The following is a 14,263-nucleotide window of genomic DNA, read 5'->3' as shown; positions in this document are numbered from 1 at the left end:
TTAATGCAGAGAATCGGCATCGCTATTCTTCTATCTTCATCAACTGCCATAATAACAAGGACCACACTATTAATAGATGTGTCATACTTACAGAGACGTTACGAATTGATCAAATTTTACGACGTACAATTGACAAATTATCTTTTGTTGCGCACAAGTAGGCTGGGAATAGCTCTGAAAAATTATAGCTGATAATGATGATTTCGAAAAATATAAATCAATCAACAGGAATCCATGTTCGGATAAAATCTCAATCGATCATCAAAATTCAAAAAAAGGATTATTACATTTTTCTTAGAAATTTTGTTCTAGTATTTCGTATCAATACTTCTCCCCCCCACCACAAGGTTAATACAGAAACAGGATTTCATTTCCAATTTTTTTCTAAACAAATTTGGTTTTTTGGTTAGGCATGCTGATATGTTTTCAAGATGAGTGATATAACTTCAAATGATGGAAAACCCAATCAAAATGTTGTTCCAAGTGGATCTGCTGATAATCCAGCATCCACGAACAATACAGCAGAAGAAGATTTATCCCAGGTTTGTACAGTACTTAAATTATTGTATTTTCTTGTTGTTTATAGGTTATGATTTATCTCTATCTTTTTAAAAAGATTACCTGCTTTTCAATTTCACTAAATACCATCCTACTGAAATATTGTCATCAAAACAAAACATTTTCTCCTCTTTTATAGTCTAGTTTCTTATGATAGGATAGTCTTTTATGATATTCTCACATTGCATAGGCCTACAAGTAGCCTATCATCACGGGATAAGTTATATTCTTATTATAACTAACAAGCACATAATATCTTTGATTCCTAAAATTTTGTAAGGGGATAGTGCTAAATATTATGATTAAATTACATTATAATTCAACTGTATTTGTTCAATTTTCAGAGATTAAAATTTTAGACACCCCAGCTTTTACAATTATTATTTTTTTGGGGATGTTGTTTTGGGAGAACAAAAACAATAAAATAAACTGACAGTAACTTCAACCACTCAAAGCTAATCACATGTTTTTGTTCTCAAACGGGTTTTTATTATAAACTCATCCTGTTGTAATGTATAATAAATCTACTAAATGGGGTGTCACAAGGTCAGTACACGGCTCACTGCTGTTCTTGTTGATGATCAACAACTTGCACCTGGATGGGTCTAGTTTGCTTTTTGTTGATGCCACCACCACCACCACCATCATCAAGCAGGGCAGTCGACCCTATTATTCTAATTTCAAATAATAATAATAATAATAATGAGTTTCTGTTCATGGCGTGGTCATAAGTATGGCCACAAGTGAACAAGTCAAGAACATGAAAAACTGTCATAAGACAGGTCAAGAACAAAAAGAGGCTTACAATGCGCTAAAAATTCTGCTCCACAAAGAATCCGGATGGCCTTCTTCTGCACCAGCAGTACATCTTTTACCTCAAAGGCACCACCCCCCAAGGTGATGCCATAGGCCATCACACTCTGAAAGAAGGCAAAGTAACACATGCGGAGATGGGCCTCTGGTACACATCTTCTCAGGCTCCTGAGCAAAAACAGCACCCTGCTCAACCTGCCACAGACTACCTGAATGTGCCCGCCCCAGGAAAGCTTGCGGTCCAGAGTAAAGCCAAGGAGCTTCACTGGAGGGAAATCATAATGTACTCCATTCCTGAGGCCAAACACAATTCTCTGGGTCTTCTCACTATTGAGAAGGAAGAGATTTGCCCGAAACCAGTCTGCAACAGCCCTCTCAGAAGCACACATTTTTCTGCCCAGGTCAGTCATGTCACCACTGATATCCAGCATTGAGGTGTCATCAGCATAACACACCACATTCCTGTCTCTGAAAAGGGCAACATCATTAATCATTATGAGAAACAGGAGAGGCCCCAGTACAGAACCCTGGGGGACTCCACAGCTCACTGATCTGACTTGAGACCTCACACCATTCGCCAGCACTATCTGCTCACGTCCTTCCAGGTAGGAATGGAGAAGCATCCCAGGGCTGTCACCAATTCCATAGGAAGCGAGCTTGGCCAAAAGAGTAGCATGGTCCAGGGTGTCAAATGCCTTGCTAAGGTCACACAGTGTGAGCCCAGCAAGGCCTCCCTTCTCAAAACTTGCATGGACCTTGAGAACAATATGTTCAACAGCCTCCACTGTCGGCTTCCCCACTCTGAAGCCAAACTGTGTACCTGCAAACAGATTATTCAACTCACAAAATTCATAGAGTTGCTCAGCTATCACCATTTCAAATATTTTGGACAAAATAGGCAAAATTGAAATGGGCCTATAATTATTGGGGTCACCCCTATCACCCTTCTTGAACACAGGTATTACCTTTGCCAATTTAAGCTGGTCTGGAAATATAGATTGAGACAGACATATGTTAATACAATATGTGAGTGGTACAATTATGAGCTCAATTATACTTTTCAAGAAGCCACTAGACATAAAGTAAAAGTCCTTGCTGGTTGAGGTCTTCATTCTGCTTGAGATCCTGAGGATGTCCTCACAGGTCACTCCACGCCAAGCGAAGGCTGCCGCTGGTGGTCGCCTGATGTCTTCCAGCAGCTCCAGTGGTGTTTTTGATGACTCTGGTGATGCCGCAATCTGCTCTCGAATCTGCTGGATGGAATCCACCCAGTGATTGTTCAGCTCCTCCGATGATAGTGGAACACGTGCAGGAGTAGATGATCTTGTTTCACTCCGAATCACCTTCCATGCTGCCAAACACTTGTTTGGTGCCCCACCGATAATGCCAGCATTGTATGCAAGCCGTGCCCTTGCAACCTCATGACGGTCACTAATCATCTACTAATCATCTCTCAGTCTCGAGTAAGCTGCCTTTGAGTCACCAGAACCATCTAGCCGAAATCTTTCATAAGCTATTAAAACCAGGTCAAAAGCCCTTTTCCAAGGTCAAGAAGTGGTCCCCCAATAATAAACTGAAGATCAAGACTCAGTAGATTGGGAGTACTTTCAGTTAAAGAAAGATTTTTAATGCTGAACCAGTGACTTTCAATTCGTTTTGGTATTGATAGTAAATCATCATGGGAGACGCATATTACCAAGGTTTGCTAGAGGATCTCATGAGTTGTCTATTTACTTTGATGGATGATGGGAGTACTGCTGTTGTACAATGTATGCTCTAATTGCCAGCTTCACATAATTTAACATTTTGATATGGGGACATTCCGTACATGTGAGGAACATACTACGGCTCTAGAAAAAGACACTCTGTGTAATGTCATTTAGAGAGTTTGATGCACATTGCTAGCTCATGCTCCAGCGTCTAGGTATCCATACTGTTTATGGCCTGTTCATACTGTCATCTCTCCTAAATATGAAAAATCTGCACATTCACTATAGTAAGTTTTACGTTATAATTACGGTGGAGAAAGATAGCAGAGCAGCCTTTCGTATTAATTGCATTTTCACTGCCTTCTATAGAGGATAGCTGATACCTGTATATCTGATTAACTGTTCATTCTTGTTTAAAATGATCAATTACATTTCATTAATCAAGAAAATATATTTTTCAATGATTAAATAATACATTTCCATTGAGATTAAATATTTTGTTAATTGATTTTATTTCTACATTGTTGAAAAACGATCTAGCCACGTTGCAGAGCTAGAAAAAATAGCCCTATCTTCTTTGTCGAATGATAGACAAGAATAGCAACATAAATGTCAATCAAAAACTGCCATTATAACGTGAACCTCACTATAGAAGAGAGGAAGTGCATTCACATGGAACTCGAGGGTGGGTAAACTTTGATATGTCTCGCTGTCGCTAATCAAGAGTGATGTACGTTTTCCAGTATTGGCTATGCGAATGTTCAACCACTGCATTTATTTGTTTGAAAATCGCTTTACAGAGGTTCGAAACCCACATAATGCTGTAGTTCCAATCATCTCTCATAACCATCCGTCTCATTATGAGAGAGCCTAGAGCTCGTGTGAGCGGGCATCAGAGGAAAAACTTTAATTTGGTATTGTTAAGAAGTATATAAATTTGTTCTGTATGGAGGAAAAAGTTCAATTTGGTATTGCTAAGAATATTGTAGGCTATATTAATTTTGTAGAGAGAAAAAAGTTTAATTTGGTATTGTTAAGAAGTAGGCTATATCAATTCTTCAATCTTCATTTGTAGGACCATTAACCAGCCAGATGAGCTGGGTTGGTCATCACGTCAAAAATACAATTTCACACAGAAGTTTTTGACAACACTGTCACGTCAAAAAATAAAACATAATGGCATATAACACGGTGATGGCCGCTAAATGTCAACTGTAGACTCCTGAAAAAATTCACTCAAGGAGTAGTATGGTTTGGCACGCAGCCAGGACATGAGTCTCCTCTTAAACTCACTGTCACTCAAATGACGCACAGATGGAGGTAGCATATTAAACATTTTAATAGCGATATTGGGATAACAGTTCTGAGCCTTACTTAGCCTACATCGAGGAACATTGACTTCGAGAGCATTTCGAAGTGAGTAGGCACTCTGCAACCCCCTCAGATTCACTGTCAGATTGGTATTCCTAATACCAACCAGGGAAGCAAAGATAAACTGGCTAAAAACTGTGAGAATCCCGAGTCTGGTGAAGAGTGGCTTACAGTGCTCCAGATGACCACTGGATGACAATATCAGAACTGCCTTCTTCTGCAGCTTAAGAATACTCTCACAGTGTGTGAGATTATTAATTTGTTATTTGTATAATTTGTTATGTATGGAAGAAAAATTTTAATTTGGTATTGTGAAGAATATTGTATATCAATTTGTTTTTAGAGAGAAAAAAGTTTAATTTGGTACGGCATTGTTGAGAATGTTTATCAATTCGTTTTGTAGATAGAAAAAAGTTTAATTTGGTATTGTTAAGAATATTGTATATCAATTGTTTTGTATGGAGGAAAAAGTTTCATTTTTGTATTGTTAAGAATATTGTACAGTATATCAATTCGTTTTGTTGAGGGAAAAAAATTAATTTGGTATTGCTAAGAATTGTATATAAATTTTTCCTGTAGAGGAAATATAACACAGTCGTTTATAATTTGTTTCTATTATTTCAGCAAGGGATGAAGATCATCATGGACATTATCAAAATATCCAATGGCCTTCCAATGGGTCAGCAACGTGAGCTTTTGAATACCTTTCCAGAATTTGTCTCATCGATAACCAAGGAGGGTGATTTCATTCTGTCTGTGTAAGTACATGTACGGTATAGGGAATACACATTGACGGATCACTCATGAACTGATCAGTGACGTATCCAGGGGGGATAAGGGAATGTGTCTATCCTCCCCGAAATGGAGTCTAAATTTTTTGTGGTCAGATCAACCAATAATAAGCTTCTATTGTAATGTTTTATTTATATATTGTAGGCTATAAACCGAAAAATATGTAAATATAAGATGAGAGAATTTCATACCCCCATACGTCCCGAGACCCCCCAAAGGTTACGTGTTTTGTAAGTTAATGTTATGATTCTCCCCATTTTTTTTACTGGATACGCCACTGGAACTGATAATCAGTTACTGATCAACTTACAATTTTACATAAAGATACTGAATTTATCAAGGATGGAAAAGGCTTATTTTCATTGCTATCAATCAGTTAATTTCAATTTAATTATTGAAAAAAATGCAATCTGTAATTCAAAGTTTACGCAACAATAAAAGCCAAACCAAACAAAGCTTCTCCAAGTGAATCCATTGATTATATTATAAAAGTGAATAATTATTTATTATTTTATTAAAATTGAGTCGATAATCTTCATCTGAGTTAAAAATTCTCAGCAAAAATGATTTTGATTGGTTTCAAAGCTATCGATTGAAACCAATCAAAATCATTTTTTTGCTGAAAATTTTCAACTCTGATGAAAATTAACCATCAATTTTAACAAAATAATGAATATTATACTATTTTTAGATGCTCCTGGACATAAGGAGATTGTATTTCACAACACAAAATTGTTCCCAGTGTTTGTGTTTTGGCACGGGTTACCTACTAGTTTCAAGTACAGACAATTCCGAAGATATTAACTTAGTGATGAAGAAACATGAAGGCTACCAAGAAGGATGTTTATAAAATAATTAAAAGTCTTATTTCTTTTAACGAGTTTCAGGTCTTATTTCGTACTTCTTCATCAATATTTTGGTAATTTTAGACAAAAAACATACAAATTGGTAAAAATCTTTTCACACTTAATCTGGACTGCCAGATCATCAGCAAACATAAAAGCCTTAATATCTCCATTAGTTATAGCAGCTGGCAAGTCATTGGTATAAATAATGAAGAGTATAGGTCCAAGTGTGGAACCCTGGGGTACACCTGTCTGAACCTTCAAAAAATGATAAGGAGAACCCTTATAAAAAGAAGCCTGAAATCTATCACTTAAATAAGAAATCATAAGCTTAATAGATACATCATCAAACCCATAAAACTGGAGTTTTTTTATCAAAATGTCATGAGATATGGTGTCAAAAGCCTTTGACATGTCATAAAAACTACTAGAAACTTTGTTCTTACCATCCAGTCAGTTAATACAGTTTTTCATGAATTCAGATATAGCACCATGAGTACCTCTTTTAGATCTATATCCAAATTGACTATTTGTAACAGTGAATTACTTTCAAAATAGCTTATGATTTGCTTATAGAGTACCATCTCAAATATCTTTGAAATTATAGGAATAATGGAAACAGGCCTATAATTGTTGTAATCCAGAGATGAACCCTTTTTCAACAAAGGAATAACTTTAATTAATTTCAGACATTTAGGAAATTCACCATCCTTAATACAAATATTAAAAAGGTAACACAACACTTCACATGTATTGTTAGGTATTGTTAGGAAGTATATCAATTTGTTTTCTAAAGAGAAAAAAAGTTTAATTTGGTATTGTTAAGAATATTGTATCATATCAATTTGTTTTGTATGGAGAAAAAAGTCTAATTTGGTATTGTTGAGAATATTTTATATCAATTTGTTTTGTAGAGAGAAAAAAGTTTAATTTGGTATTGTTAAGAATTGTTCATAAATTTGTTTTTTAGAGAGAAAAAAGTTTAATTAGTCGTTTATAATTTGTTTCTATCATTTCAGCAAGGGATGAAGATCATCATGGACATTATCAAAATATCCAATGGCCTTCCAATGGGTCAGCAACGTGAGCTTTTGAATACCTTTCCAGAATTTGTTTCATCGATCACCAAGGAGGGTGATTTCATTCTGTCTGTGTAAGTACATGTTCGGTTTAGGGAATACACATTTGACGGATCACTCATGAACTGATCAGTGACGTATCCAGGGGGGATAAGGGAGGATGGACACCTCCCCCGAAATGGCACCTACATTTTTTGTGGTCAGATCAACCAATAATAAACTTTTGTTGTCATAATTTATTTATATATTGTAGGCTATAAACCGAAAAATATGTAAAATATAAGATGAGAGTATTTCATACCCCCCATACGTCCCGGTCACCCCCCAAAGGTTACATGTTTTCTAAGTTAATGTTATGATTCTCCCCCGATTTTTTTCTGGATACATCACTGGAACTGATTAACTTGCAATTTTACATTAAGATTCTGAATTTATCAAGGATGGAAAAAGGCTTATTTTCATTGTTATCAATCAGCTAATTTCAGTTTAATAATTGAATCGGCCTGAGGAGAAAGGGAACATGTCAAAAATCAGAATTTTTTCAGGGGAGAGAAAAAACTGAATACAGATGAAAGTATTGATAATTTCAAGATTGTTTTTTGTCATTAGGGTGCAAACTCTTTTAAGACAACAATTTTAGTCCAGTAGGCCTATAAGCACTTATATTAAGGTGCGTACAGACTTTCGCTCTGCTCCGCAACCGAACATCACTCCAGCAGAGCGATTGATGATCGACCGGGGAGCAACAATGGTTCGACCGGGGAACGCGAGAAGATCTAACATCTTCCGTAACGTTCATGATGGGTGCGTGGGCGGCGCGACTGTAGTTCGATGGAGGAACGTGGGCGGTACGAGGGAGGAGCGTGCTCGGTGCGGGTTGGAAGAGCGTATATGTGTACGCAGCTTAAGATTCACCCCCTTAAAATTGAGTTTTTTTCTTAACTTCCTCTTACTCATGATGATATTATAAATTATCACTCTTCAACTTTTACAAAACACCTCAACTGTAAGCAATCTAACCTCAAAGCAACGCGTGAATCAAAGGTAACCTAACAATAGAATAAAAATCACAACTGACAAACAGTTGATTTTCGAATGTTTGGCGTTGAAAGGAAACATCTGTGTCATGACTAGTTCCCTTTCACTCCAGTACAGCAAAAATACTATATCTGTTTCTCCTATAAAGAGAACGCTGACATGTTCCCTTTCAACTCCAATCGATGTATCTCACAGTAAATAACTCATTTCAACCATAAAAAAAGAAAAACTTTATCATGATCCCTTTCTCCTCAGGCCGATTCAATTGAAAAAAAAAATACTATCTGTAATTCAAAGTTTACGCAACAATAAAAGCCCAATCAAACAAAGCTTTCTCCAAGTGAATCCATTGATTATATTATATTAATGAATAATTATTCATTATTTTATTAAAATTGAGTCGATAATCTTAATGTGAGTTGAAAACTCTCAGCAAAAAATGTTTTTGATTGGTTTTGAAAGCTATCGATTGAAACCAATCAAAATCATTTTTTTTGCTGAGAATTTTCATCTCTGATGAAGATTAACCATCAATTTTAACAAAATAATGAATATTATACTATTTTTAGATGTTCCTGGACATAAGGAGATTGCATTTCACAACACAAAATTGTTCCCAGTGTTCGTGCTTCGGCACGGGTTATCTGCTACTTTCAAGTAACTTACAGACAATTCCGAAGATATTAACTTAGTGATGAAGGCTACCAAGAAGGATGTTTATAAAATAATTAGTTGTAGGTCTTATTTCCTTTAACAAGTTTCAGGTCTTATTTCGTACTTCTTCATCACTATTTTAGTGATTATAGTCACAAAAATATACATAATTATTATTAAACGAAAATCCACATTAAATGCTGTAAATTACCTCAAAGACTTCTGCTACTGCGCTAATATTGACAACACGGTAAGTAGCAGAAGTCTTCGGGGTGATTTACACCATCTAATGTTTTCGTTTAATAATAATTATTAATTCTTTAGCATTTGAATAATTGCAATATCTCAGTAATACCCATCTGTAAAAATATACATTGTGAAATTTCAAAAAAATGTACCGAAATTGATAGTCATTTCAATATTTGAGCAAATCTTTCTTATCAGAAAGATAACGATTAAGATATTATTCGATTTAATTTGGATTTCAGGTTATCTAACGCTATTCGCAATGAGGGAATTGCTGGCAATATAATCAGAAGAGATATAGAAGAAAAGCATGATATGATTGTTGATACAAACGACATTATTCTGGAAAGAGTGGTAAGCTTTTAATAGTAAATCATAAGTAATCATTTTATAAATAATAACTTATAGGAAATATTTTTTCGGGGTAACCAAATATTTATTTAAATGGGTTAACTAGTGCCAAAGGGTACTAGGTAATTAACATAACATAATAATGACATATATTTTTATCAGTTGTCTTTTCCTTTAGGGCTACTCTTGAATATATAAATAAAAATAGAAATCTGAGTAGGCCTACCCTTTTTAAAATTGTTTAATCACAACATGTTTCGGCTATATTATTTTTAATAATATAAAATACTACTTACATTCAAAATTAGGCTACTAATTACATTTTTTATACATGTTTTAGAAAATAATATTATGATCAACTCGACACTTATTATTATAGTGGAGTATCATAATTAGAACTAAGTTTAGTATTAGCAATTTTGTATGTATAATATAATAAATATTATGTATATGTTTTGTCAATAAACTCCTCTGGTTGCAATTCATTGACAATCAGAGAAATTATTATTATTATGCCATTATCAAGTGTTTGGAAAAAATAAAATTACATTAAATATGATCAAAAATAAGAAGCTTGCAATAGTATTTATTTATTCTCCAATCACTTGATAATGGCATCATATAGCTGAAACATGTGAGTAAACAATTTTGAAAAGGATATTTAGATTTCTATTTTTATTTATATTTTATCAGGTGTGAACATTTACTCTATTATTACTTTGCGCATGAAATGCCTTCTATCTTTTTCTTGTAAATGGGGTTGATGCGAATTGAAGCTCATTCAAATTCATTGGCTATCATTGTTTATAAAGAGGAAAGTGCTTTCTGGATTCAAGCATACAGAGTTTAACTGGCATTCCTTTGTAACTCATAATGTATATCTCATTATATAACTTTTATGAAACGTGAGAGATGTGAAAAACTCGAATTTTTAAATAATTATGAAGTTTAACTTTATTTAAGTTTTTGAAGTTTAATTTCACTAAGTTTATGAATAATTAGTCATACAGAGTTTAACTGGCATTCCTCTGTAACTCATTATGTATATTTCATTATATAACTTATAAAACGTGAGAGATGTAAAAAACTTGAATTTTAAAATAATCATGAAGTGAAAAATGCACTTACTATTAGCAATGACGATCGTTTCTACCTGGTCAGTCTATTGATTACCTACTCCAGGTTTTTTAAATAAATAGTAAAAAGTGAGAGTATGGATATGCAACACAATGAGAGATGTAAACATGTAATCTTCCTTCAGTAATGCTCTGAATTATGATGTAATGATGTTCATCACTGTTGAAATTGGTAACATATTTCTATAATTTATCGAGATTGAAATAGTGTTTAACATGTACTGCCATATAGAGTGTCCCAGCCGAAAGGTGTAACAGCCAAGACTGTTTAGAATCTACATGGAATGCACAAAAATGTTTAGTCAAATGTTCTTATATCGACCTTAGTTTCAAGATATATTGATTTTTCAATATTTTTAAAACGTCAATAACTAGAAAACTGTCTGTCAAAATATAATTCTAAGGATATTTTTTGAAAGAGGAAGAAATTTCCAATAAGATTCATATTTTTATGAGCGCCCAAAGTTGAAAAAATACATTCGTCGAATTCAAAGCTGAATTTCAAACAGTTTGAACGCACATAAAAAGTTCAAAAACGTGAAACAAAGGAACAAATTATATGAATCTTATTGGAAATTTCTTCTTCTTTCCAGCGATATCCTTAGAATTAGATTTTGACCGAACGGTTTTTAGTTATTGAAGTTTTTTAAAAAGAAAACTATATATCTCGAAAATTGAGGTCGATAAAAGAACATTTTACTTTACATTTTGACGTGACAACGTCTTATAAATTGGTTTGCCGGGTGACACTTCAAGAAACTGCGTTACGTTCCCACGTTATGCGCTCACAATGAGAGCGAGTGAGAGCGTTCGTTTCGGTTCACGGTCGTCTGGAAAGAGCACGAATAGGAGCAGTGGCGAGCAACGCAGCAGCATTCACCTGGAGAGAGAGTGAAACGGAGCAATCTCCTGCGACTGCGCCACTACTTAGAGAATAGGTTATGTGAATAAGTATAAGTGAATAGGTATAAGTGTAAGTATAATAGGTATAAGTGAATAGGTTATGTTGTAGTAATCACAATGTTGTGGTAGTTTAATTTCACTAAGTTTATGAATAATTAATCATACAAAGTTTAACTGTCATTCCTCTGTAATTCATAATGTATATCTCATTATATAACTTTTATAAAACGTGAGAGATGTGAAAAACTCGAATTTTAAAATAATTATAAAGTTTAACTTTATTTAAGTTTTTGAAGTTTAATTTCACTAAGTTTATGAATAATTAGTCATACAGAGTTTAACTGGCATTCCTCTGTAACTCATTATGTATATTTCATTATATAACTTATAAAACGTGAGAGATGTAAAAAACTTGAATTTTAAAATAATCATGAAGTGAAAAATGCACTTACTATTAGCAGTGACGATCGTTTCTACCTGGTCAGTCTGATGATTACCTATTCCAGGTTTTTTTAAATAAATAGTAAAAAGTGAGAGTATGGATATGCAACACAATGAGAGATGTAAACGTAATCTTCCTTCAGTAATGCTCTGAATTATGATGTAATGATGTTCATCACTGTTGAAATTGGTAACATATTTCTATAATTTATCGAGATTGAAATAGTGTTTAACATGTACTGCCATATAGAGTGTCCCAGCCGAAAGGTGTAACAGCCAAAGACTGTTTAGAATCTACATGGAATGCACAAAAATGTTTAGTCAAATGTTCTTATATCGACCTTAGTTTCAAGATATATTGATTTTTCAATATTTTTAAAAACGTCAATAACTAGAAAACTGTCTGTCAAAATATAATTCTAAGGATATTTTTTGAAAGAGAAAGAAATTTCCAATAACATTCATATTTTTATGAGCGTCCAAAGTTGAAAAAAGTACATTCGTCGAATTCAAAGCTGAATTTCAAACAGTTTGAACGCTCATAAAAAGTTCAAAAACGTGAAACAAAGGAACAAATTATATGAATCTTATTGGAAATTTCTTCTTCTTTCCAGCGATATCCTTAGAATTAGATTTTGACCGAATGGTTTTTAGTTATTGAAGTTTTTTAAAAAGAAAAATCAATATATCTCGAAAATTGAGGTCGATAAAAGAACATTTTACTTTACATTTTGACGTGACAACGTCTTATAAATTGGTTTGCCGGGTGACACTTCAAGAAACTGCGTTACGTTCCCACGTTATGCGCTCACAATGAGAGCGAGTGAGAGCGTTCGTTTCGGTTCACGGTCGTCTGGAAAGAGCACGAATAGGAGCAGTGGCGAGCAACGCAGCAGCATTCACCTGGAGAGAGAGTGAAACGGAGCAATCTCCTGCGACTGCGCCACTACTTAGAGAATAGGTTATGTGAATAAGTATAAGTGAATAGGTATAAGTGTAAGTATAATAGGTATAAGTGAATAGGTTATGTTGTAGTAATCACAATGTTGTGGTAGTTTTCAATCACAAAAGTAGTATAAATCGTTATGTATAAATAAAATAAGTGTTTTAAATTGTTACTATTATTATTTCATCCTTCTTCCTACTATACGAATGAATATTCACATTAAAATTATTTTACCACTCAAAGTCGTTGTCACGTAAAACTTTCGCCCGTATACCGACTTTACAGGCAACCATGCAATTTTTTTGTTGCAAATTTCATGTAGAATGTATGGTCTCCGACTGTTACACATTTCGTGGGACATTCTGTATATTAGTGTATGTTAAACTCTATTTTAATCTGGAGAAATTAGAAAAATATGTTATCAATTTAAACAGTGATATACATCATTAGATCATAAATTCAGAGAATTATTATAGGGAAGATTGAATCTAACGTTTCATAATGATATATACTTCATGAGGAATGGCATCTTTTATATCTATTCAATCTCAATGGGCCTATTCCCTATCCCTATCTAGGGATTTATAATATTCCAATTATTAATATCCATATTATTCTATTATACACATGCAATAAAATAGAACAATAGCTACGCCCATTGAAACCAAGTCTTTGTTAAGAATTAAAAAATGTCCATAGTTAAATTCATCTATAATTATCGAATGTAAACGATTTGAGATAGTAGGTGGTGAAAAATATAACTTTACTCATCACTTTTGTATGAATATCAACAGGACATCAATTTGGATGAAATTCAAGGAATAAAGAGGAATCCTGATCCAGTTCTCTCGAAAATCGCTGCTGCAAAAGGTGCTCAAAATAGGAATTCACCGATCGTGCAAATTAATGGACCTAACTCAGTAAGTTGGCCTCATTCACTCTATCGATAACTAAAAGTTCCCATAGATCAATTGAACCTTTTGAAAAAACCTCATTCATTGATAAGTCTCATCTCAAAATATTATGTTTGAATAAAGAAAAAATAGTTTTTATCTAATTTTGAAACTCAAGTGAAAACTTGGATTATTTTCTTTACTCTTCAAACTTTGTCTCGATATTCCTCATTTATTTTCTAATTCTAAAGAATCATTATGGTCTAAAGGTGCGTACAGACTTTCGCTCTGCTCCGCAACCGAACGTCACTCGAGCAGAGCGATTGATGATCGACCGGGGAGCAAAAGTGGGACGCGAGAAGAGCTAACATCTCCCGTAACGTTCATGATCGGTGCTAGTGCAGAGCGGGGGCGGAGCGATGGCGGAACGAGGGCGGAGAGTGCGCGGAGCGGGTTAGAGTCGCGTATATCTGTACGCAGCTTAACAT

General features: G+C 34.2%; 1 protein-coding gene across 3 annotated transcripts in view; it reads left to right on the top strand.

Annotated features, from left to right (window-relative positions):
* Positions 1–205: 205 nt before the first annotated feature.
* LOC111044064 (exosome component 10) overlaps positions 206–14,263 on the top strand; it is a 41,131-nt gene continuing 27,073 nt past the window's right edge. For 2 of the 3 annotated variants that reach the window (XM_039425345.1, XM_039425344.1), the window contains exons 1-4: positions 206–542; positions 5,076–5,209; positions 9,348–9,459; positions 13,677–13,802. In XM_039425345.1, coding sequence (XP_039281279.1) covers positions 432–542; positions 5,076–5,209; positions 9,348–9,459; positions 13,677–13,802 — 483 coding nt within the window. In that variant the 5' untranslated portion in view covers positions 206–431. Of the gene's footprint in view, positions 543–5,075; positions 5,210–7,110; positions 7,242–9,347; positions 9,460–13,676; positions 13,803–14,263 lie in introns of those variants that run through there. The other variant, XM_039425346.1, reaches the window with a different exon arrangement.

This window comes from Nilaparvata lugens, chromosome 3 (assembly GCF_014356525.2).
Source record: "Nilaparvata lugens isolate BPH chromosome 3, ASM1435652v1, whole genome shotgun sequence".
NCBI lineage: Eukaryota > Metazoa > Arthropoda > Insecta > Hemiptera > Delphacidae > Nilaparvata > Nilaparvata lugens.
The sequence above is the reverse complement of the archived record's forward strand: the minus strand, read 5'-3'. Positions and strand labels throughout refer to the sequence as shown.